The 26817-nt window shown below is 38.2% G+C and overlaps 1 protein-coding gene across 14 annotated transcripts in view; it reads left to right on the top strand.

Moving 5' to 3' along the window:
* Positions 1-26817, top strand: part of PICALM (phosphatidylinositol binding clathrin assembly protein) — a 72983-nt gene that overhangs the window by 7673 nt on the left and 38493 nt on the right. For all 14 annotated transcript variants that reach the window (XM_087721048.1, XM_087721054.1, XM_087721047.1 and 11 more), the window contains exons 2-8: positions 16157-16299; positions 18692-18767; positions 19420-19522; positions 21541-21634; positions 24194-24305; positions 25635-25741; positions 26149-26190. In XM_087721048.1, coding sequence (XP_087577174.1) covers positions 16157-16299; positions 18692-18767; positions 19420-19522; positions 21541-21634; positions 24194-24305; positions 25635-25741; positions 26149-26190 — 677 coding nt within the window. The remainder of the gene's footprint in view (positions 1-16156; positions 16300-18691; positions 18768-19419; positions 19523-21540; positions 21635-24193; positions 24306-25634; positions 25742-26148; positions 26191-26817) is intronic.

Genomic DNA, 26817 nt, shown 5'->3' with positions numbered 1-26817 from the left:
AGCCGCTAGAGCAAACTGGCTCTCTGATGATGATGATGCCAGTAAAAAAAAGCATGAATGAACAATTTATGCAAAATGAAGTTGCTTGGCATCTTGCCTTGAATTCCTAACTGTTGTTCAATTTTAGATATTGTTAGAATTTTAAATTAATTTTTATTTAGTTTGAGACAGATTTCATCACAGTAATTGGCAGATATTTTTATTCTTTGTTTTATGTATGTATGTAAATAACTCAAGGAGGTAAACATATATAATACTGTACAGTACTCCTTCCCCATATTTTCCTCACAACAGCAATCTTGTGAGGTGGGTTTATACAATATAATAGCAGAGTTGGAAGGGATCTTGGAGGTCTTCTAGTCCAACCCCCTGCCTTGGCAGGAAACCCTATACTGTTTCAGACAAATGGCTATCCAACATCTTCTTAAAGACTTTCAGTGTTGGGGCATTTACAACTTCTGGAGGCAACTTCTGTTCCACTGATTAATTGTTCTAACTATCAGGAAATTTCTCCTCAGTTCTAAGCTGCTTCTCGTCTTGATTAGTTTCCACCCATTGCTTCTTGTTCTACCTGCAGGTGCCTTGGAGAATAGTTTGATTCCCTCTTCTTTGTGACAGCCCCTCAAATATTGGAAGACTGCTATCATGTATCCCCTAGTCCTTCTTTTCATTAATCTGACAGAGAGTGGTTGGCCCAAATTCACCCAGCCAGCTTTCATGTCTAAGGCGGGTCTACAATTCATTCATTTTGTTTTTAGCCTGATTCCTTAATCACTATATCAAACTGGCTGTCAGATATCTTAGCAAAGTTTATAATGAGTATCGGGATTTCATTTGACTTTTGTTGAAGTACAAGAAGCCCACGATTTACAATTTATTTAGTGACCGTTCAAACTTAACAACAGCACTGAAAGAAAAACCTCATGACCATTTCTAACATGACTATTGTAGCATCCCCTGTGGTCACATGAGCAAAATTCAGACACTTGTAACTGATTCCTGTTTATGACAGTTGCAGTGTCCTGGGTCATGTGATCCCTTTTTGCGACCTTCTGACAAGCAGTGTCAATAGGGAAGCCAGATTCACTTAACAACTGTGTCACTAATTTAACAGTGATTCACTTAACTGTGGCAAGAAAGATCTTAAAATGCGCCAAAATTCACTTAACAACACTAACTTAGGAAAGAAATTTTAGTCTCAGTTGTGGTTGTAAGTCAAGGACTATATAATTCAAATTATTGTTCACATAATATAGTCAGTTGCATAAGAATCCCTTAAATCTGAGTGTAAAGTGTAAAAAATTCTCAAGGTTAGAATTATGTAGTAATCCTTCAGCTAGTCACCTAATCTTGTTTAATTTTTTTAACATAATAAAGAGATGTGAATATTTATCCTCACCTTTCCAGGTATAGTAATGCTAGGTCTATTATTTAGAATTGTTGATTGAACCTTTCTTTCAAAAATATACATTTCTAATGTACATTTGCTCTCCTTTCTCAAGAGCTCTTTGCTGAATATTTTTTTCCTTTACTTCTTCTACTGTGGCACTTATGTACCTAAATCTACTTTGTGATATGATTGCTCACATGATTGCTTACTGCATAATGTGTTTAATAATATCCTGTGATCAAATGTGCAGTTTCTGGTCCTCTGGGGCTATGAATCCCTTTTAAAATTGAATTAATGGGTGCCAGCTAGAAATATTTTGATATTTAATTTATTCTTGCATTACAGTATTACAGCTGCAATTCTTTTTTTCCCCTTAATATCACATTTTTATTACCCCATATAATCTAGAGGCCCGGATTAGTTTTTGCTTGATCCAATAAAATTGGACAGCCTCATATCAGTGTATGGTACTGTGTTTCCCCAAAAATAAGAGGGGGTCTTATTTTCTTTTGACCCCCGAAATAAGAGCTTGGCCTTATTTTTGGGGAGATCTTATTATTTTTGAGATGTGGGAGGTGGCAAGTGTGATCACCTCATGGCTGCTGCTGTGTTGCAATATTTTTGGGGAGGGCTTATTTTTAGCACATGCGTTCAAAAGCCCGATTGGATTTATTATCTGGGGAGGTCTTATTTTCAGGGGAAACAGGGTAGATTTCACTGGTACAATCAGTGGAGTTTTAGATGCCATTGCATCTAAAATTGAATCAATCATAAATATGTGGAGGTTCTAGCATTCTGTAATAGCAATGAAATTGATACTATCTAGATAGCTTCCTGTTGCTTTTACATTGATGCATGGATTGATATAAATTGCAGTCATTAAGAGTCTGCTCCGTTGTGTTCCACAGGTTAGTGTTCTTTTATTTTAATTCATTTTTTCCCCTGAAATTTTAGCATTGGGATATATAATGTATGTGTAAAATGTAATTAGAACTAGGCTGAAGCTTTTAGTATGATTAAATAACACAGCTAAGGTCAGTTCAAAGCTTTAGTTATATAAAAAAATAGTATTGTCGGCATCAGTTACTCTAATATTGCTAGACAATGCCATATTGTCTATAATACTGTTGGCCGTCTGCCCTAGGATACTTCCTGAAAGTTACCCATTAGCCCGCAAAATATCATTTCAGAAATTCATTCTGAATAATAATGCTTGCATTGTTCTGTACTATAATCATTTAAGTAATCATTCAATTCAGAATGGTCAATTAGCAGTTCTTTTCTCTTGTTGTAAATAGCAATTACCTGATATCAATAAATAAGGTTTATTGCACAGAAAATATACTTTCGTGTAGTAATGTTTTGCTTGGTGTGTATATAATTGTTTTAAGTATAACACACTAAGTCTTCAATTGTCATTACAACTTTGGTTTTTTCACTGGGAGCACTTGTTCCAAGAATAAATTGAGTTCTCTTTCAATTATTTTTCCAGCAGCATTTCTATGACATCTGATCACTCTTTTCAATGAGAGCTCTAGGTTTAGATGATTGCTCACTGGTGCTCTCTTTGGAATTTGGAATAAAGTATTGATCAGCAGTCAGATATTATGTCCTATGATTCCTACAGTACTCCTAAATGATGCTCAAAATTAAAAAATAACATTTTAATGTCACAAATCTCAAGGTTATAACATTAGATCCCAAAAATATTGAGAATGAGATGTACAAATTCTGTTGAGTTTTGCTGATGTTTTAAAAGGATGGGGAGAATAGATATGCTATCATACAGTAAGCAGCAAATGCTACTGTATGATAGCATATCTATTCCCCCCATCCTTTCTACTGGGAAAGATTGCTGAGCCTCCTAAAATATTTATTGGAAATATATGAGGCATTTATCTCCAACCAGTCACATTCACAAAGCATGTGTTCTTTTCCTCCCTCCCTCCCTCCCTCCCTCCCCTGATTGTCCCTCATACAAGCCTTTATTGATCCTACTCCTCTATATGATATGACACACACTGATCTGTCTCAGTTTTTGATCTTGGCTCTGTTTTATGGAGTTAGATGCCTGTGTAGTGTTATCTACGGTATCTCTAATCTAAACCAGTTAGTGTTAGTTGCGGATAGTTGTGACCTTGGTGAGCGATATGGAATAATTTTAGCTCTGCCTATTACAAAACAAAAAAATGTTTTGTATCTTCAAAATCTACAAATAATACCTTATTTACCCTGTTTAACAAGCCTAACATAAATGTGTCGAGATTGTGTAATTGTGTGTGATACTAATGATAATGAAGCAATATCATGCAGAATATGCTGTGAATCCATACACATCTTTTAGATTATAAAGACCTTTTGTTTCAGGCTAAGGACCTTTATGATTGCCACTTTGATATAATTCCAATTCCTGTTATAGAACAAAGCAGGATAGGTTTTTTCAAAATGTATAGTCAAATTTAATCTCTTTGATTCTTTCTAATGGTTGATTCCAGTGATACTTATGGCTTGCAGCTTTATTTGCCAAATATTGTTCCAGATAGTTAATATTTCAGTGATCCTCAAGAAAATAAAATTCTAGGATTGTGCTTCAAAACTAATAAGGGAGGGAAATATGTGGGTTTGAGTTGACATGTTACATAGCAGCCATTTAAAGAAAACCTGCTTGTTTCATAAAAAAATATAGACTATAAAAATATAGTCTCTGGTACTATTCCGGTTACCTATAATTAACTTTGAAATATGTCCACACTAGCAGAAGAGACTTAATTTTCAGTGAGCTGAATTGATACCCATGAATACTCTCTTTAAAGAGGTGGTTACCTATTATTTCTCAGAATTTATATCCTGTTTTTGGACAGTAGGTTGAGGTAAACAACTTGATAGTTTGCTAGGTTTTTTTACATGTATATTCAGTCTGTGATAAAAGTTTCCGAAAGCTCAGCTCAGATGACACACATTTGAGTCTGTCTGAAAATTCATTTCTCAGGCACATGGATTGCTGACTACAGTGGGTTTTCCAATAATTATGTCTACAGCTTTTATGTTTAATGCAAATTGGGATTACTGATGAGATGCTGGTTATCTCTTGAGAGAAGGCTCAGAACATGTTGATTATCTCCAATTTCAAAAGTACTTTTTGATATTTCCATATAAAATGAAAAAGTGTAAAACTAGTTAAAACCAGTTCTTTAACATTCTTACTTCAATACTTTATTATAATAAACTATTCAATCGTGTGCTTTCTAGTAAGCAGTTCACAATGGGAAAGATTACGTGAGAACTAACTGCAGGCAACTGAACCATTGCCTCATTCCCTTTCAAAATTGTATTTAGATTCCCTGCTAGAGAAGATGGAAACATGAGTATATGATAATCAGGAGAAGCGGTCACTGCAAATATGGTTTCACAACTTTTCTTATAAGACTGTTGAGTGCAAAAAAGTGTCATTCACTAGGACTTCTACATAATTGTGCATAATACTATAGAAAACATGAAATGGTGAGTTTGTTAAGTTCATATTTTTCAGTGGTGATTTATTAAGCTATTCCTGTAAAAATAACATACGAACTTAATACAGGATATTGCATCAGTGAGAGGGTCATTTATCACATTCTTTTCAGTTGTATTAAAGCTCTTGAATGAGAGCTTGGCTAATATTCTTCTATCGTTGACCCTTGGCTCCACAGGATATTTAAAGAACAAATGGAATTTTTTTTAAAAAAAAGACAAAAACAAAATTAGATTTTTCCAGATAAGGACATGAATCTGAAGTGGAAATGTCAGGAGATCTCAAACAGTAGCCTATAAGATATATTGCTGTTGCAGCTTAACTTTCTCTTAGTTTCAGAGCTTCATAGTTTTAAGTTGATCTCTGTAGTTAATCCTAGGAAGCATTATAGTCCCATTACAATTTATGTCAATAAAATTGTACAGTTAATGTGTTTATTTTATGATATTGGATACTATCTGAAGACCAAAAACAGACTTGTGAGCCTTCACTTCAGTTTATATGACATTTGAGTTATTTCAGTAATGAGGTAGTATTTAACCCTTGACAATTTCTTGGATGACTGGACCCTATGCCATGAGGGCTTTATGGATGACAACCAGTAAATCAGTTTCTTGAATTACGTCAGGGAACTTATTGCTAACCGTGCAACTTGCAGACTGGAGGTGTGTTACATGGGCACAATGAGACTTGCCCATAACTGCTTGTGTTGGCATATGAAATAGTGTAGAGTAGGTTATTGCCTGCTTTGGATGAACCTATACAAGAAACCTTGGAAAACATGGTATAGTATATTATCACTGAAAAGGGAAAGTTTTTAATAGAGGCATTTGGGTTGCCTTGGATTTATGGATCACAACTCTTATCAGTGAATTAATTACAATAGGTAAATAGAGTCCCTTACATTCAGAGATGGTGGGTGTACCTGGGAAAAGTAAGTGCAGTAAACAAATCAAGGTTGGCAACTGGCCACTTAGCGAAAGAGATTAGGGATGTGGTTCTTGCTTTAATGCATTCAGAGCATCTGCAGTAGAGATGAGCAACCTTAAGTCAGTTGGGACATGCTTCTAAATAAGATTTTTGGCCAGATGAAGACCACAAGATTTCCACCCGCAGTAGTAAACTAGAGATAATTGCTTTCTGAATGGCTGAAGTCAACAGAGTCACAATCCTCTATGCCAGGGATGTCAAACTCAATTTCATTGAGGGCTGCATCAGGGTTGTGTTTCACCTTGGGGGGGACATGGGGGCGTGGCTAGCTCAATGTCACTCGTGTCGGGGGCGCCTGTGGTGGCCTGAGTGCTCTGCCAGGTAAAACCGGCTCCTGAGCTCCATTTTTGCTGACAGAAGCACTACAGGCCAATCCTTCACTGTTTCCAGGGCAGCCCCACAGGTCAAATCTAAGTACCTCGCAGGCTGGATCCAGCCCCAGGGCCTTGAGTTTGACACCCCTGCTCTATGCTGTCCATATTTTATTTCCCTGTAAATTCATAATTGAGCATTCCCCTTCCCACTGATCCCCATCTGCTGAATGCTTGCATTTAAGAAAGTTCATGCTGTAATAAATGCATTCTTTAAGCCGCTTTGCAATTTTGCTGCAGTACATCAAACTGTCTGAAAAGTCCAGTGGAACGAGTAAAGTACACGCTTAGTTCTTTTAAAGCCCACTGGTTCTCCGTGAGGCTCTTATAATATCCTCCTGTTGCTTTCAGTTACAGCTGGGTTTCATTGCAGTGATGGGAATTTGAATCCAGGCTTGGCGGATCCTGGTATGGTACAGTGCCCATTGTGCACTTAGAGGGGCATTGCATGCCCCTCCTCCATGAGGCTCTGCCCCTTGGGCACATACATATTTAAAGCAAGAAATCAAACTACGAAGTAAATTGAAGGAGATCAGAGGCAGCAGCATTCTTAGGAATAGGAATAGCTTTGCCCCCCGCCCCCCATCAAGGCTTCCAGGTTTGGCTTTGCAATAATTAGCAAAAGCAGCTTTGTTTTAGAAGGCCTTTGGTTCTTGATGGATGGAAATGATTGATGCCAGATATGTAGATCTGTTACAATATTCATGTAAGTGAATCAGCTTCCCCATTGACTTTGTTTGTCAGAAGGTTGCAAAATGTAATCATGTGACCCCAGGACACTGCAGCCATCATTAATATATGCCAGTGGCTGAGCATCTGAATTTTGATTGCATGACTACCACCTGAACGGCCACTGAATGAATGGTTGTAAATTGGGGACTACCTACATTTCTGTATTGACCTTATTGTCTAGGTCCCACCTACAGTCTGTTTAAGACTTGGACTGTTTAGAAATTTTTAGCAATAAGTAATATATAAAAGCAAACATCAGATCTTGTGCTCGATACAGTGAAGACTGTTTAACATGCCTGCTGAGAATATGCAGGATGATAATTAGCAGAAAGGTTATAATTACAACTAAGGCCTTTCTTTATCCCCTCCTTTTTAATAACAGGAAGAAAATGTAACTTTGATCAGCTGCATGCTTTGCCATCTTAAGCTTCTGGTGCTTTTAGAACTTTTGATTTCCAAACATGTATTTTCTCTTAATACTTCACTTGTGAAAATGTTTTTCTCATCTATAAAATTTAACCTGAGCTTATATCTGGTGACATATCATTATAGGGAATGTGTATTGTTGTATACCTGCAACAGGCTGCTGAAATACTAAACTGTTAGGTTTCCTTTCTTTTTTCCTTTACATTTCTGTTTGGGGATTATTTTTCTTACTACTGGTCTTGTTGAAGGGATTGGAGTACAGTGACACAGTTGATAAATCACATAAATCACAACTTTGTATTATATTAATAACAGGAAAATGCCTTCCCAAGGGCCATTATTTCTTTTATGTGTCTCAAAGACAGAATTAGCTACACTTCATAATTTTATTTTAGGATGCTTTGAACTTCTAAGATCCCTGGTTCGTGCAAAAATGACATTGTGGTTTAAATTCTAATTTACTAAACAAATCCATATTTAAGACTGGTTTCTTTTGTATTTTATTATACTTTTGCTTTAAATGATAATTCCTGCTTCCTACCTAATGACAAATAGGAATCTCAAGAAAATGTATATTATAATTTGAGGGTAGAAAGATCATCACATGGCCTGTTGCCATTTTATTTTAAAAGAAAAAAATTATTCTTACACACAGCACAACAAATCTAGTGATTTTGAACTAATGCATATTATCTTTTGGAATAAAAATCTGATCCAGATCCAAGGTGGGCAAAAAGACTGGTAATAAAATGGAAGCTGGCTGCCGGAAAGAAGGCCTCTATTTATTTGGTTTTCCAGAAACTTGTGACAGCAGCATGTTTCTGGGGTGGCTGACCAAATGGGGTTGGGATAGGTGAGCTTTTGTACATTCTTTGGAGTTTTGTGATTGAGATCTTGTGTAAGAAGAGCATCCTTTGATATTTTAATGGCTGTTGTCAGATTCCTATGGGGTCATGTAGGGGTCATGGCTGGCTCATCAGACAGAAGGGGAAATGCAAATCCTAGGTGTTTTGTTTGTCTGAGCTAATCTTGTCAGCTTACCTAATTGTGTTGCTTATTTGGAGTCTCTTTGCTTATGACTAGATTGGCCCAGTCTTTCTGAATGGATACAAAATCTCCATTCCAAGACCAGCCTCTAACACAGGGGGTCCCCAAGCTATGCTGTCTGGAGAATTCTGGGAGTTGAAGTCCACAAGTCTTAGAGTTGCCAATTTTGAAGACCTCTGCTCTAACATTCTGCCCCTTTTAATATTCCCCCCAAATATTTCATTGGGGCTGGGGGGCTTCCCACACCCTTGAGTGAAAAGAATGGTAACTAAAAGTTTCCTTTAAGTTGAGCTGACTGATAACTTAATGGACATGTGAATGTCATTATCCTGGCAATAATATAAAAGTAGTTACTGTCCTTTTTTAGGGGCATTATTTGATTTCCCTCCCACCCTCCCCCCGCCAGGATATGATATTTCTAGTGGCATCGCTATAAAGTCCAATTGTGCGTGTATTTTTCTATTTTGAAAATGGTTGCTGTACTTTATGGAGTTGTTACTCTTGAGCAGCTTGCAAATATTTGTACTACTTCATGTAATTCAAATATTAACTACCGTACATTTCTTTATGAGTAATTGCTTTCATTTGATGCACAATGTGCTCTTTGTTAACGCATCTCCATTTAGTATTGTATCACATCCTTTTAAAAAAACATTAGAAACCTTTATAAAAGGATATCACTTTCCATTACTACGTACTTTCCAACTTTTATTGGTTGTCTGGTGAATAGTAGGAATTAAAGATTGAATATTTGAGGCTTTTCTGCAGAATTACAGTTAAAACACAACAGTAATTTATTGCTAGATTAAAAAAGCAAGACTTAAAAGTTGCAACACAAATATTCCGGTTCACAGGACAATTGCTGTTACCCATGTTGTGTGACCTTTGTACATTTCATCTTGCTCCCAACTCATTCTGCTGGATACCTATTTACAAGTCTAGTGAATCCTGTTCAAATTGGATTTTTATTGCTATATTCGCCTCAGGTGGACCCAGACTACTACGGTAGAAAATCAGTATGTGTTTCATGTAGACTGAAAATTTACTTAGTTTTGTCTTAATGCTTATCAGCAAGAGTGCATGGGGGGGAAAAAACCCTGCTGAATCAGACTGACATTCCTCCAAATCACAATTTTGATTTCTAATGCCCAGTCAGAAATGGTTTTAAGAAATGGAGAGGCATTTTGTGAAACTAGTATTCGGAAGCACACATGGCCTCACAGTAAGGAATATTTAATCCAGCCATGATAATAATGTTGATGGCAAGTATATGCTTAGAAGGATCTTCTGAAATTCTAAAGGGAGGCGGTGGCTCAGTGGCTAAGATGCTAAGCTTATCGATCAGAAAGTTCAGCAGTTTGAATCTCTAGTGCCGCGTAACTGAGTGAGCTCCTGTTATTTGTCCCAGCTTCTGCCAACCTAGCAGTTCAAAAGCACGTTAAAAATGCAAGTTGGAAAAAAAGGAGCCACCTTTGGTGGGAAGGTAACAGCATTCCGTGTGCCTTCGGCGTTTAGTCATGCCGGCCACATGACCACGGAGACATCTTCGGACAGCGCTGGCTCTTCGGCTTTGAAACGGAGATGAGTACCTAGAGTCTGGAATGACTAGCACATATGTGTGAGGCAAACCTTTTACCTTTACCCTACTGAAATTCTAGCTAAAAGTATGTGTTAGAAAATGTGCAGTAAGATAAACGTGCTGTATATGACAAAAAAAACCTGTTATAAACTTACAATAGACTCCCCGAGAAAGATACTTATACCCCAGTTCCGTTGTTCCTTCTGCATTTCAGGTAACTGGCTCACTTTTAAGACTGGTCACAGCATTCTGTGGTCATATGATGCAATTTATGATTTTATTTTTAGTGGAAACTGGCCCTTTTAGCTGTAGTCAGCAAAAAAAATCATAGGGATGCATTATCTTGATTCATAACTATGGAATTCACTTAACAACCAAAGCCAAAGAGATTGTGAACCAGGAGTTAAGAAATTGGGGTAAAAACCAGGCGTTCTAGAGGCTCCATAAACACAAAAAACACCCCCAGATGGGTGACTTTGGGCCAGTCATTTTCTCTTTGTTCCCATCTTTCCTCACAGAACTGTCGTTACGGGAAAATTAAGAGGAAGGAGAAGTATTAGGTGTGTTTGCTGCCTTGAGTTACTTCTAAAAATAATAACAGCAGGGTATGAATGAATACAGTTGGTCATGTGGGTGCTGAACTTAATGTTTCTCTCATGACTTATGATGGAAATTCTGGGCTCCTTTAAGGTCAGGATTACCTGTAATAATAAAGCATCTATTCAATTCATATGGAAAAGTTGGAAATTTGTGTGGTTTTGACCACTTTTTGCATCTACCCTTTGAACAATTGGAATGTAAACTTGTACCGGGTTGCCTGGCTTAATGATTACCCTCGGATGATTAAATGTTCAGATAAACTTTAAGGTGTAAGCAGATTATTAGGAGTCATGAAGTTCCACAGAGAAAAAGGCAGTGATAAGTGAAAAGGGTCATCTCAGTTTCCTTCCCTTGTTCTAGATTATTCTGTTGTCCCTCTGTTGGGTTAAGAAGAAGGAACAGACTATTCCTTTCATGCTGAATGTTTCTGTGTGCAGAAACATTTTGAATTTGTACTATTTCAAATGCGCAGAGCTTCGTTTTGAGTTTGAAGCAGCTGTTTTGCATCTGGAGGGGTGTGCTTTGGTCAGCTTGGAAATATCTTGAATTATTTCATCATTCCACTCATTTTTGTTCATTAGTATAAATCCACACTCTTTCATGGCCCCATGGCCCCTTTCTACTGCATTCAAAGCAACATTGACACACTCTATGTCCATTTTCCATCCATTCCAATGGAAGGTTAATTTTATCTTCTAACTTCTTACAGAAGACCCTTGTTCCAAACCATTTAGCATGATCTTTCCCTGTATTTCATTTTGAATTTGGCAGTTCAAATCTCACCGGCTCAAGGTTAACTCAGCCTTCCATCCTTCCTAGGTGGGTAAAATGAGGACCCAGATTGTTGGGGGCAATATGCTGACTCTGTAAACCACTTAGAGAGGGCTGTAAAGTACCATATAAGTCTAAGTGCTATTGCTATATGCAGAAAGCATAACCACAGCTTGGTTTTATCCCAAGCGTGGCCATGCTTTTTTTTAGCAAGCTTGAGTTCTAAACTAGAGACTATCTTAAAAACCAACATATACTGTTGCTTAAGAACAATCCCATGAATTGCTTTGTCCGGGTGGTGCCTTGACAGAGAAACAAATGCAGGTTGAGTTTGAGATGTTCATTTTAGTTTTGAATTATTGGAAGCTCTTACATTGCAAGCTAAAGAATTTCAGTTTGGTTTAATTGAAATTAGAAATGTAGTTCATAATCACTTTTTTAATAATCTAGCCCAGTGATGAGCCAAGTGCTCAAAGCGTGTGCGCACACCCCCAAAACACAATGTGCCCACCCACACATGTTCCCTGCCCCCCACGCATGCCCGCGTGACAGCCCCTGCATGTGCCGCACACCCCTGCACATGCCATCACCTCACATGTGCCCCGCCTCCCTATGTGTGCCCCTCCCCTGTGTGTCTCCCACACATGCACGGCAGAGACCCGAAAACTAGCTGGCCAATGGGAGGCACATGCGCATGTGCGGCAGAGCTGAACAGGGGCGACGGCTCACATGCCATCAGAGAGTGCACTGCATGCCACCTCTGGCACACATGCATTAAGTTCCCCATCACGGACCTAGCCTAAACCAGAGAAGATGGGAAACTGAAAAGCCCAGTTTAAATTACTCTTTGGAAACTAATTGCATATTAAAGGGTTTTTCTTTAAGCAAGTCTTTGTTGGAAGCAGACATGGATGCTAAAGTTCTGAGGCATACTGGATATAATGCTTTTTATTCATTGTGTTTTAATATGTTTATGTATCTAATTGTGTTTAATAATAGAGCTCCATTGTTTGGTTAGTCTTTGAACATATTTGGAAAAAAGGCAGGATATAAATTCCATAAATGAACAAAGCCAGTCTTTTCAATGAATTGTGTGGTTGACCATATCGAAAGCTAGCATTTAGTCATGAGAATCAAGAGGCAGGAAGCAATTTGGTCTCATTCAGGAAGTGGGGACAATATATATTTCCAATACTTCATTTGTGGAAACAAAAATCCTCCACATAAAGAAATTTCATCCAAATAAGATATTAATAATAAGGTTTTCCTCTAAATAGTTGCATATGCATATTTCCTCCTTTTCCTATTAAGTTGCCTTCTTTCTCCTCCTCCCCCCTCCCTTTTTTTTCTCTGACATTAAAACCATTAAACTAAATTTGGCAGTGAAACTGTCTTAAATGTTTGTAATGCTTTTTAAACATTTTTAACCAGCTCAATCACTTAAGTGGATCGGTGGCTGTAAGTCTCTAACCTTGTTATATGGCAACTTAATTCTTCCTAATGGTCTTGGCATAAACCAGCTTAGTTATTCCTAATTGTCAAGGCTGCTTTTTCTCTACTGGTCTACTTTGTGAAGGCAGGTTCTAGTAGAGCCACAATACCAGTGGTAGGTTGCAGGCGGTACGCCCCGGTACCGGCGTACTGGAACCTGCCCGGAGCACCGGATTCCGTTCCGGTATGGTGCTCCGGAGGGCCCACCCGCCCGCCTGAGCTCCTTACCTGTCTTTTAAGGCTTCTGCGCACATGCGCATGGCGCATACAGTTCCTGCGCGATGCTCTGCGGAACAGCCGGAGCATCGCGGAGGTGCTAAGACGCATGCGCGCATCCATGTGGGCCCGTTCCAGCTGTGGAATGGTTGGAATGGGATCCAGAACCCACCACTGCCCAATACCCATGGATAATGCCGAGCAATTTCATAAACTAGAAGTTACTAATACTGAGAACATTAGTATTAGGGTCTGAAGCAAAAAAGCACTTTGGAGTGGGTGTGAATGTGTGATTTGCTGCATTTGTCTGCACATCCTTAAGGTAGCCATGACTTTCTCCATAGTGAGGGGAGGAGTATCCAGGATGGGTTGACCTTATCTTCTCGTTGATTGGACTGAGTCAGGTAAGCTCTTGGTATACATCCCTGATCCACCAGGCACCGCCCAGTTATCGACTCAGTCCCTCAACTGGATGGTTTGCCATTCTGGATCTCTGATAATTTGGAAATAATTTTAAAGAAAGAAATAGAATTAATTCTTCTCCCTAGAGCAGTAGCCGCAAGCGAGCTGGACAGCTCCCTGAGTGGCAAGAAAGCCTGTCAAAAAACCCCTTGGGGCGGCATGCTGCCCAGTGAGACAAGTATCACTCAGAAAAAGAAATCTGCCGGGCAAGCAGGAAACAAAGGGCACAAGCCTTCCAAAGGCAAGCCCTGCTGCGGAGGCTACAGCGGCACCGGAGCGCTCCGCCGCTCCCCACACTTCTCTGTGTCTCATTCCAACCGGGGTCTCTGGTCAAGAAGGTGACCTCCACCACCATAGGCAGGTGGTTGAGAACCTGCATTGCTACGGCCTACCAGTCCCAGGGCACACATTCACCGAGCCCCATCACAGCACACTCCACACGAAGTGCGGCCACCACTGCGGCCTGGGCAACACAGGGCTCATTGACAGAGATATGTAGGGCAGCCACGTGGTCTTCCCCCCTCACCCTTCGTGAGGAACTACAACGAGGCTTCGTTTGGTCGCAGGGTATTACGGGTGGTTCACAGGACAGGGGACACACCCCACCAGGCGTAGTTTGGCCATGGGCCCTCAGTATGTTACCCTCCCTAGGAACGTGTTAGATTTGGTACGTCCCATCCTGGATACTCCTCCCCTCACTAGGGAGAAAGGGTGTTGATACTTAACTGATACACCTCTTCTCATAGTGGGGGAGGAGTATCCAGACCCTCCCTGTCATGGTAATGTAACATGTGTTATGATGGATGTTGCATTAATATGTTCAAGTTATAATTCAATAAAGAACTTGAAACCTTAACAAAAGTCTGGAGTGGATGGCACAACAGGTTGGATAGAGTTTCGCCAATAACTGGGCGGTGCCTGGTGGATCAGGGACGTATACCAAGAGTTTATCTGACTCAGTCTAATCAACGAGAGGATAAGGTCAACCCATCCTGGATATTCCTCCCCCACTATGAGAAGAGGCGTATCAGGTAAATACCAAGGCCCTTTTTCTGGCCTTGCGTGGGAGCTATATGGAACCAGAATGGCAGATATTTAAATTAAAAATTAAGTGCTGACAGAGGGCCAGAAACCTGTTTTTCTAACTATAAGTTGCTAACAAGGCACTAAAAGGTGATTGCCTCCTTAGACCTACAGTTAGCCAAAGGAAGATAGTTCCACAATGGATCAAAAACTCTTAATTCTTCTTCTACCTTCTTGTAAATGTAATTCTCTGTTTTCAACCACAAATTTTTCTAAGCAGATGCCTGAGTGAATAATTCACTTTTACAAGCAGTAGCATGATAGATGTTATCATAATAGATGTTAAGATGTCTAAAAAGCTGTCTTTTGGTGATATAAATTCAAAATAGTCTTTTAGGAAGGTGTTGAGAAATTATGTGAAGATAATGATCTTCACATAATGAAGATAATGTTGAGCTTCCTGTTTGAAACCTATTTTCTCCCTGTGAATTTCATCAGTAGTTTAATTTAGCAGTAAAAATTAAGAGTAGTACATGATTTTACTTAATTTTTGTTTTCCTACTATTGCAGGCAGAGCTCAATTTACAGCCGTTCATTTAGTGACTTTTTGAAGTTACAGCAGCACTGAAAAAAGTGGCTTATGATCATTTTTCACACTTGTGACCTCTGCAGCATCCCCCATGGTCACATGATTTACATTCGGGTGCTTGACAATTATCATATTTTTCAGAGTATAACACACACCTTTTTCTGTCAAAAAAGAGGGTGAAAATCTGGGTGCGTCTTATATACTGAAGACAGCATTTTTGGCTTACTGAAACCATGCCTCCTTTGAAAAAAATGGCCATGCATAGCCTTTAGGAGGCTTATAGAGTGCTCCTGGGGGCTGGGAAGGGCAAAAATGAGAGAAAAATGAGCCATTTTTTGCTTGTTTGTGCCCCCCCCCCCCCGCCCCCAGGAGCACTCTATAAGCCTCCTAAAGGCTATGCTGCCCCTTTTTTTACGAAAACAGGCCCATTTTCACAAAAAAAACAAGCTATTTTAGGGTGGTCTGCAGAGGGCAAAAACTTCTTTTTTTAATTTGCCTCTTCAAAATCTTGGGGCGTTTTATACTCCGAAAAATACATTAACTCGCATTTATGACGGTTGCAGTGTCCCACAGTCATGTGAGTCCCTTTTGCCACCTTCTGACAAGCAAAGTCAATGGGAGAAACCAGATTCGCTTAACAACCGTGTTATTAATTTAATAACTGCGGTGATTCACTTAACAACTGTGGCCAGAAAAGTTGTAAATGGAGTAAAATTCACTTAACACACTTCGCCACAGAAAAGTTGGGTTCTATTGTTGGTCCGTAAGTCGAGGTCTACCTGTAGAGGAATTCTTTGGCGTGGGATCTAGAATGTATTCTATGGAAGAGGCACGGTTTAAATCCAGATGTGCTCTTCTTTCAGTGGCTCATGGGACCCTGGGGGAATAAGAAGCTTTTCCTAATGGAATGCAGCTTGTTTGGCTTGAAATATCAATATGCATTTTCCTTCTTTTTCAGATTTAATACTGTGTACGAATGACATGAACGTAAACATCCCACAGTTGGCAGACAGCCTATTTGAAAGGACAACTAACAGTAGCTGGGTAGTAGTCTTCAAATCTCTCATCACAACTCACCATCTCATTGTTCATGGAAATGAGGTAACACCTGCTTCTCTTATAACTCTAATTAATGCCTGTGAAACATGTTAGATCCCCCTTTCCTATAATTACCAGCAATTGTGGCCGGTTGCTAGGCTGGGGAATATTGTTTTGGAAATACATATGGGTCCTTTTTTCTCTCTCTCCCTGGTGGCTTTCTTTTTGATCAGGGAGGGGAAAAAGATAGTTAAAAAGAATAAAAAGATAAAGGACTAGCAAATACATGTTGAAGAGCAAAATACCAGAATATATCTCACAATCCAATTTACATACAAAGGAAGACTGGTGTATTTTGGTGTCACAAGTGTATTTGCACCTCAGCTTAAAAGTGCTAAGTCTGCTAGTTTCAAAACAAAACGCAGTCTGAAGGACATTGTATTTTAAATGATACTTGTTAGTTATTGTATGATAAACAAAAGAGGGAACAGGGTTCCGGGGGTGGGGAATTCTATACAAATTCATCTGAGAAAAAGATGTGTGTTACACTCCTTGGCTTGAAGTATTTCTGCAGGCTGTATATTTGTGTCCATGTACAACATGCAACTGTGGTTCTTGGTAAGAGGTCCCTTGTCTCTTTATCTCTAAAGGAGATATTTAAATATACCCTAATTTTGAAAGCCAAACTGGTAAAACTTTATCATGGGTGCTTTAGGTTAATTCCTACTTCCATTCAGTTTTTATATTTAGTTCATATGCTGTAAATATACGTGTGTGTGTGTGTGTGTAAATGTAAAGGTTCCCCTCGCACATATGTGCTAGTCGTTCCTGACTCTAGGGGGCAGTGCTCATCTCCATTTCAAAAATGAAGAGCCAGCACTGTCCGAAGAAATCTCCATGGTCATGTGGCTGGCATGATTAAATGCCGAAGGGTCATGGAACACTTACCTTCCCACCAAAGTGGTTCCTATTTTTCTATTAGCATTTATACATGCTTTCAAGCTGCTAGGTTGGAAGAAGTAACGAGTATCGGGAGCTCACTCTGTTATGTGGCGCTAGGGATTCAAACCACCGAACTGCCAACCTTTCTGATCGGCAAGCTCAGCGTCTTAGCCACTGAGCCACCATGTCCCTGTGTGTGTGTGTTCTGAAATTTCTTAATGCTACTATAGATAGTCCTCGATTTACGAATGTTTGCTTGGTGACTGGTTATCATTATAACCTACCTGAAAAAAGGGAATTATAACTTGGTCCTGAAGTTGCAATGGTCATGTCACACACACCCCATACAGTCATGTTACTACATGTTTGGCAACATGGCCACATTTGCAGCCTCCTATAATCGCATGACTTGTGTTTTATGATGGTTTTGCTGAAAATTGACAGCTGTTTTTGGTTTTTAGCAGAACCATGCCATAGAAAACTCTGGGTTTCACATAATGACTGCCATGTTCATTTAATGGTTTCACAAAGAAGGTCATAAAATAGAGTTGATCACGTTACTGATCTGTTTTAGGGTCATCATGGCATACCATCTTAATGGGCAGGCTCCGTTATGATTGTATGTTGAGTACTATCTCTATTTAGAATCTCTTCTGAAGTGTAATGTGAATTGTGCCTTTCCCTGAGTTTTGGCTTCCATTCTCCTAAAGATTAATGTTTTCTTAAACCCTTTTAGCTAAAAACAATTTCCAATTGTCCCCAATTAAAAGTAGAACAATACTCCAATTATAATCCTCCGCTGTGAGCAGAAACAATGCTTTTCGGTTTGCCTATTTAATGTTGCCTGTACTAACGTGTCTCAGGTATATAATTGTCCTCGCAAAAAGGGTGGGGCAGACCAGTGTATTTACAGAACAATGATGCTATATCATTCTGACAAACATATCCGGAGTATTAAACTAGCTCCTCATCTCATACTTCTATACTACAATACTTTTATTTATACCGTGCAATTCATGTCTTTGGCATTAGTGAGAACTTTATCAGTAAAGAAACAGGAAGCTGTGGGCTAGACAAGACTGAGAAATTAATGGGCTAGATATGAGTCATCCCAAATGAGCATCATTAACCATATGGTTAAATCGTGACTGATTAAATGACTAAAGTGCCTTGCCATACAGTTGTGTGCATTGTTCTAAGTAGGCCAATGGTGAACCGATCCAAGTTTTTAAAGCAAATTAGCCGTATCTCTTTAACTTTCAGATAAGGTTTTAGTTCCTCTGACAAGATTTGCAATCAATGTCACTTTTTATGGGATGATAGGCTAGTAATTTTTCTCGTAATAATTCATTTCCAGAGAAATCTGTTGGCTCACAATGGTTTTCTTTAACCTGGTGAACAGACTATATTTATATACTCGATTCTCGGAATTTTAAACTCCATTTCGCTATGTGAAATATATTGAGCCATGTACAGTTCCAGTTGAATAACTGAGTCATTTTCTTCCTTCCAGCGTTTTACCCAGTACTTGGCTTCCAGAAACACATTGTTTAACTTGAGCAATTTCTTGGACAAAAGTGGATTGCAAGGTAAATTCTTCGATCTGTGTCAAATAATCCCTAACTTTTTTCTTAATAGTGTTTTGCAGTTTTATGTCCAATGAAATAGTGCCTCTGCGACGCTCCGGCTGTTCCACGGAACATCGTGCAGGCACTGTACGCACCATGCGCATGTGCGCAGTCTTATGTCCAATGAAATACTCTAACAAGAAAAGCTAAATTGCACTATGATAGAAACTAAAAGCCCCCCTTTTGCCCCCCTGAAGAACACATGTACATGTTTACAAATATGTTTACTTCATTAGTTGCATTGAGTGCTTGTAAAAAATGGGTTGGTTACATGGGTGACCCACTTCACAAGTGTTACAACTTATGACCGTAATGGGCAAGTCTATTACAATTATAAGTTGAGGACTATGTATATTGCAGTTTTATTCAAGCTGATCAATAAACCACTACTCGCACTCCCAGCTTTGACGTTAATAAGCAAAATGGGGGTGGAGTGGGGGAGCCCAAGGCATAATATCTGACGTGATTCATAGCAAAACATATATGCTGCTGATAATTAACAAACTGATTCAAATACATAAATTTGCTAGTGGGCAATCCTTTGAATGTCACCTCTTTAATATTAATCTGGTTTCACATAAGAAATAACTTGCTTTCTCTTTGCTTCCTTTAGGATATGATATGTCCACATTTATTAGGAGATATAGCAGATATTTGAATGAGAAAGCAGTTTCCTACAGACAAGTAGCTTTTGACTTTACAAAAGTAAAAAGAGGGTAAGTATTTCACACAGGTGAACCCATCACTTGTTTGCAGCGCCCGCTTTAATCATGCAGAATAATTTAGAATCTAAAAATTCAAAGAAAAATTCATTTTCAAAGCTTCAAGGATCTGATCCTTTCTGGAAACTCATATAGAATTTGCTTAAACTATTTAAACATTAGTACTATTGTAGATAACTGTTATATTACCCCTGCTAAATCCACCCTGATAATATGCAACTATTCGAAAACAAAGCAATAACAGCATACAAGCAATGAAAATCAACAACAAAATTAGCCTCCTAAAATTAATATACAATGAAACGTATAACTCTTGCTAAAATGGGAAATGGAGACAAACAAATAAATGGACCAGGAATTTTGGGCATATTGTTGTAATGGGGAAAAAAAGTAAAATTATAATAATTACTGTATTTTTAAGATTATAAGACGCACCTTTTTACCTCAAAAAAAAAAAAGGCTAAAAATCTGGGTGCATATTATATGTTGAATACAGAATTTTTTGCCTCCTGAAACCCTGTCTCCTTCACCCAAATGGCCTTGCATAGTTTGTAGGAGGCTTTCAGAGAGCTCCTGGGGCTGGGGAGGGCAGAAATGAGCAGGAAATGGCCTATTTTTTGCTCAATTTTGCCTCCCCCCCCCACCTCCAGAAACACTCTATAAGCCCATTTTTCACGAAAAATGGGCCATCTTTGCTTGTTTTTTTGAGGGGGGGGCGCGTCCCCGCCAGGAACACTCTACAAGCCTCCTAAGGGTTATTCATGCCCTTTTTTGGAAAAAGGGGGGGGTCATTTTCACGAAAAATGGGCTGTTTTGGGGAGGTTTGCAGAGTGCAAAAACTTTTTTTAAAAAATTTGCCTCTTCAAAACCTGGGTGTGTCTTATACTCCGAAAAATACGGTAAGTGGCTTTATGACTTTCTTATAAGCATAGTCAATGGGGAAGCCAAATACACTTCACATTCATGTTATTAACTTAACTACTACAGTGATTCACTTAGCATCTCTGGCAAGAAAGGTCATAAAGAAGGGCAAAATTCATTTTTAAAATGTCTCAATTAGCAACAGAAATTTTGAGCTCAGTTGTGGCTGTAAGTTGAAGACTTCCTGTACTACATTTAGTAGCGACTGGAAATCTTTCTGAATTTTTTGCTGAAAAACATGGAATTTATGATTTATGAATTTTCTGATTAATCGGATAGATTATGGAAAGACAGTAACTTATATGGAGCCAAAGAGATTAAAGAAAAAATAAAAATGTACATATTATTGTTGTTAAGATTAGAAGCCACTTAATTATTATTATTTCTTTTTTTTTTGTCTCTTTCTTTTTTCAGCTTTCTATTTTTTTCTTTGTTTCACTTTAGCTTAAAAACTATTGCTTTTGCTCTGTGGATAAATTTATTTTTTAAATGCACATACACAACAAATCAATATAGAATGAATACAGAGACTTTCTTTTTAAAGTTGTGGTGTATTCTATTAACCAGTGACTCAGTTGTCAAGCACTTTCATTTTTCTTGTGATTGCTTCAAGGAAAGTAAACACTTGTTTCAGAGAAAGTAAAAAAAAAACCACCGTTGATGATTAGGTTCATTATGTACTGATCCAGGTAGTTGGCACAATTGATCTGAAAATAAGTGGCATCAGGCAACATGCATGTGCAAACTTTAGACTATTGCAGACTAACAGCCAGAACTTCTAATTGGATGGAAGTTGAAGAATGTGGGGGATAATTCTTGAAAATCTACTAGCCTATCTGGTTCTTAAAACCCCAAACTAGCTCCCAGTTTGTGTATTTTAGAAATTCCAAACTACATAACTAAATAGTTTTAATGGGGATAAAAGGGTAGTTCAGGAATTACTCCCAGTCCAAATCATTACTTTGATGTGCATACCTGAGAAAAAGGAAGTGGAAAAAAAACATAGCAGTCTTAAACCTCTGGAAACATCTGTGGCAGGTATTATACCAAATCCATTTACTTATCTTAACAAGTTTTCTTTTGTTTAATAGAGCTGATGGAGTCATGAGGACAATGAATACTGAAAAACTGGTAAAAACTGTACCAATTATACAAAACCAAATGGATGCACTGCTTGATTTCAATGTAAGTCATTTTAGCTACTCATAAAGGAATATTAGAGAGGAGCTTTTACATGATCAGAATTAATCTTGTGGCATTGGTTTCAGTTTACTGAATTAATCTTGATTTAATTTATGTCTCATTAATGACATCTAAACACCTTGTTAAATTTGCATAAGGTAGTAAAAACCTATGTTTGCCTACAAGTAGCGTATTGTCTTTTATATTCTTTCACTTGTTCTTCCTATATATATATATCCTATCTTATCCCATCCCATCCCATCCATCCATCCATCCATCCATCCATCAATCTATCATAGAACGTACATATTTCATGACATAAAAATATGTATATAGCTAAATATATTCGTGAAGTATTTAAAATACACTGTTGTGTTAGAGAAAATAGATTTTGCATCGACAGTAGTTCAGAACTAATAGCTGGGTTGAAATGTACTCAAACGTGGTTTGTGTTACCACTGTTTAGAATTCATACCCTGGTTTGAAGTTCAAAATGTAAGGTGTGGATCATTCTTACAGTTCCTTCATACCTAAAATGAAGTAGAAATCCAGAACTGTTAGTAGGCCAATGTAGCAAGACCAGACTTTGTCCCACTGAGTTCTTCTGTTAATCGTACAGATGAAAGCAATCAAAGCTGGGGAATGTGATTGCTCTGGGCCCGTGTTTTTCAAGCATGACAACTTTTAAGTTGCGTGAACTTCAACTTCCAGAATTCTAGGGGTTGAAGTCCACTTATGTTAAAGTTGACAAGTTGAACACCGCTCTGGAAACATTGTAGGCCCTTTAGCAGTTAGCTGCTATGCCTGCCTTTTGTTCATTAGAACCAGATTTGAAATTGGGGAATGAAACTCACTTCAATTTTCTCTTGGCAAAATAGTCATTTCTAACCTCTAACCCAGAAGAAATGCCCTCGTTAGTTGGTGTTAGATAGCAGTCAATTCGCCTGGCTAAACGATACAGAAAACACAACCAGATGGGCTAAATCTACTTTATTGTAAGACTTCATCAAACAGAATCTTGCAAGTCTGAAAGTACGAACTTCCTGCCACCAACTTTTAAACCGCCTGATCAATTAGGGTGGGTCCTTCCTCAGTTTCTTCCTCTAAGCATTAAGTCTTTGGCAGCTTCCCCTTCTCTTGTCTGATTGATTCCAAGGCAACATCTCTTTCTCTCAGATTTGTTTGTATCTCGCCTTTATTATTTTTACAAACAAGCCATGGCAGCAAACATACGCAACAACTTCCTCCTCTTATTTCCCCACAATAACCACCCCGTTAGATAAGTTGGGCTGAGAGAGGATGACTGATCTAAAGTCACTCTACTGGCTTTCATGACTAAGGCTGGCCGTAAACTCACAATCTCCCATTTGTTATCCTCGTGCCTTAACCATTAGACCAAAATGGCTCTAGCCCAAGGTCCCCACACACTCCATTACTACAGTAGAATGTTGACAGAACCACACACATTTATGAGAAAGGGATAGACTTTTTCCCCCCCTCTCTCTTTCTCCATACATTGTACATAGTTGCATTACTCTGGATGAATAACTGCAAATCAGTTTCCCAATGTGGGATAATATTTATGAAAGGATATTTTAATGTGATTTTTGTTGAATTGCAAAGTTTGGGAAGGGCTACAAGTAGGAATGTAAGTTTGCCGTTTTATTTTCATCAGTAAGGTAAAGGTTCCCCTTGCACATATGTGCTAGTCGTCCCTAACTCTAGGGGGCGGTGCTCATCTTAGTTTCAAAACCGAAGAGCCAGCACTGTTCAAAGACATCTCTGTGGTCATCTAGCCAGGATGACTAAATGCTGAAGGCGCATGGAGCTCTGTTAACAATTTATCTTGCTAAGTGAGTAATTTGTTAAGTGAGTTTTGCCCCACTTTATGACTTTTTTTGTGCTACATTTGTTAAGTGAATCACTTTGGTTGTTAGCACAGTTGTTAAGTGAATCTGGCTTCCCCGTTAACTTTGCTTGTCAGAAGGTTGCAAAAGGGGATCGTATGAGCAGTGGTAGTGCAGGGGTTAGAATGCAGTATTGCAGGCAAATTCTGCCCATTGCCAGGACGTTCGATTCTGACCGGCTCAAGGTTGACTCAGCCTTCCATCCTTTCGAAGTCGGTAAAACACAGATTGTTGGGGGCGATATGCTGACTCTGTAAACCGCTTAGAGAGGGTTGTAAAGCACTGCGAAGCGATACTTAAGTCTAAGTGCTATTATTATATGACCCCGGGACATTGCAACCGTCATGAATACATACCATGGTCAAGTATCCGAATGTAAATCACATGACCATGAGGAAGTTGCAACAGTCACTAAGTGTGAAAAGGGTCGTGTCACTTTTATTCAGTGCTATTGTAACTTCAAATGGTCACTGACTGAACTGTTGTAAATCAAGGACTACCTGAATGAGTTTATATGCAATGTCAAAGGAAGAAATCTGTATCCGCAATATGAAGTAGAAGATAGTTTGGATGTTTTTTTTCCCCTCAGTTTGCTTAACTTCCCTCTTTCTCCCTCTCTCTCCTTCTCCCTTCTCCTCTCCTTTTTTTTTAACAGGTCAACAGCAATGAACTCACAAATGGTGTAATTAATGCAGCCTTCATGCTCCTTTTCAAAGATGCCATTAGACTTTTTGCAGCATATAATGAAGGGATTATTAATTTGCTGGGTAAGAACTTTCTCAGTCACTTACTCCTTATACTTAGTAAGGTTGTGAATTTCATTTTCATTGTTTTTCAAGATAATTTCAGATCAGCCTTTAAGAGCGGCTTTCTTTACATATAAACAGAAATAATCCTGAATACAAGCTGATTCAGAATAATTTTGACACAATTGGTTCTTTAAATTATAATTTTTCTGTAAAACCATTCACCACACATCAAATTACACTTTTTCCTTTGTTCCTTCTTTATGGAATGTGGCAATGTTGGCAATAGATTTCATGTTAACTCAAGTTTTGTTGTCATAACTTATGTTGTTAGAGTGTTTTAAGGATAGATGCCAAGACCCTGAGTAGAGTAAGCAGGTTACACATTTCCATTAATAGATAATGCCCTCTACACACTGTATTAAATGTAATGTTATAATCAAAAATTCATACTTCACTAGTCACTGTGAATCAACTCCATGTAAAGACGAAATGAAGGCTAGAAAATATGACAATTTGTAGTTTGTCTCATTCTTGATAAGTTGAATTTCTAATTTCTGCTTTTTAAGCTACAGGTAATTGGCTTACTGTAATTGTGCCTGCCATAAATTGGGGCATCCCTATTTACGGTGGTAAAATGGGATGCCCCATGACCTGACCTGTTCTTGCAACGTTTTTTGCAATGATCAAAACCATTGTTAAACAAACCTATTATTCACATATGGCTGAACACCACCAGTTCTGGCTAAAATGTCATAAATCATGATCATATAACTGCAGGGCACTGCAGATGCCATAAATACAGACCAATTGCCGAGTTTCCAAATTGCAGTCACAATTGACAATTAGCAGGGTGCAACTTGCAACTTCAAAACTGGGTTGTAAGGGGGGAAATGTCTTGGCCAAGACACTTCCAATTTTACACAGGAGAAAACCCAAATAACCAAAGACACACACACACACACACACCACACACACCACTTTATATATAACAAGGGTAACCTTCGTGATATTTTTAGAGCAGCTCAAATATACATTTATGCTGTGGGATTTCATTTTAGTATTTAGTATAAACACAGGCTTTTTTAGAATTCTAATTTTAAGTAATTACCTGTTTGAATTTAATTCCAGCTGGCATCCCACTCGTTCTTATTTTGGAACTGTTGTTGGTGTATCAGACCTTCATAATACATTGACAGGTTGCAAGGAAATGTTTGTGATGTTTAAGATTTAATAATGTGAACAGTTGTGAACATCTCTGACCTTTGTAACTGTGTAATACACAGATTTTTTTCTGTAAACAAGATGATTATCACGACTGTTGTCATTTTAAAAAATTTCCTTCTGCAGAAAAATACTTTGACATGAAAAAGAACCAATGCAAGGAAGCCCTTGACATATATAAGAAGTTTCTGACTAGAATGGCAAGAATTTCTGAATTTCTCAAAGTTGCGGAGGTAAAAATTGCTTAGTCCCTAAAGAATATTCTTACTGTTTTATTATTTACTATATTTTGACTGGATATTATTGTCAAGAATTTATGGAATGTTTAGACATTTCATTGAAAGCTTACTTCAGTGCTTTTGAATCTTGGCCATTTTAAGATAGGTTGACTTCAATTCCCAGAATTCCCTAGCCATGGCTGGCTGGGGAATTCTGGGAATTGAAGTCCATCTATCTTCAAATGGCCAAGATTGAGAAACACAGGCGTAGATTAAACCACACTGAAGAGAAGTCCAATGGGAGGATTAATATTGGTGCAGATATAGATTTTGTGAACATTTCATTCAAGTTGGCTGCTTTCCAACACTGTTGATACACAATACTGAGGCCTTTATCTCATTAAATCTCTTTGTTCTTACAGCAAGTGGGGATAGATAGAGGAGACATACCAGATCTTTCTCAGGTAAATTCATTATGATTAATTATTATCTTGGTATACATGCCATCTTCAGTTGTCAAAAAGACAATTTTGATGGAATTTCATCATACTTACAGAATGGATTTTTTTTTTGTATAAAAACCATAAATTTAAAATCTGCAGTTTTCCCCATGGTTCAACTTTTGCACAGACGATTTTTAAATTCTTCAGGATTGATCCTTGAAAAGCTTGATAGTTTTTATTCTTGTCTGCCATTTTCCCTCTTTAGGTTTATATTTTGAGGCTTTAAGCTGTTGATATTTTTGTTTCATTTTAAACCTTTGTTGCCACGTAGAGTTACTGTGGTGAGAGAGATGGAGATATATTTATTTATTTTTAAATTTTCCCTTAAAGTGCTGTGTTCTTGAATGTAAATCATATTTTGAATTTTCGTATCAAGCTAAAAAAAAGTACCTCAGTACAGCACATGATTGCCAAGAGCCAAGAAAGGATGACAAAGATTTATAGTAATTAATACACTGATTTGGCTTATAGTAGCTGCTTTAAAATTGTATTCCTTGGAATGTGGAATCAATGCCAGCTCTTAAATGTACCACATTATCTGCTTTTTCCTTAAATTTATGATCGTTTTTTAATCTGTGTCTGACAATA

Source organism: Thamnophis sirtalis, unplaced genomic scaffold, assembly GCF_051295495.1.
Source record: "Thamnophis sirtalis isolate CommonGarterSnake01/CBP01778 unplaced genomic scaffold, rThaSir2_p1.2 scaffold_8, whole genome shotgun sequence".
Classification (NCBI taxonomy): domain Eukaryota; kingdom Metazoa; phylum Chordata; class Lepidosauria; order Squamata; family Natricidae; genus Thamnophis; species Thamnophis sirtalis.
This window is presented reverse-complemented; position numbering and strand designations above follow the sequence as displayed.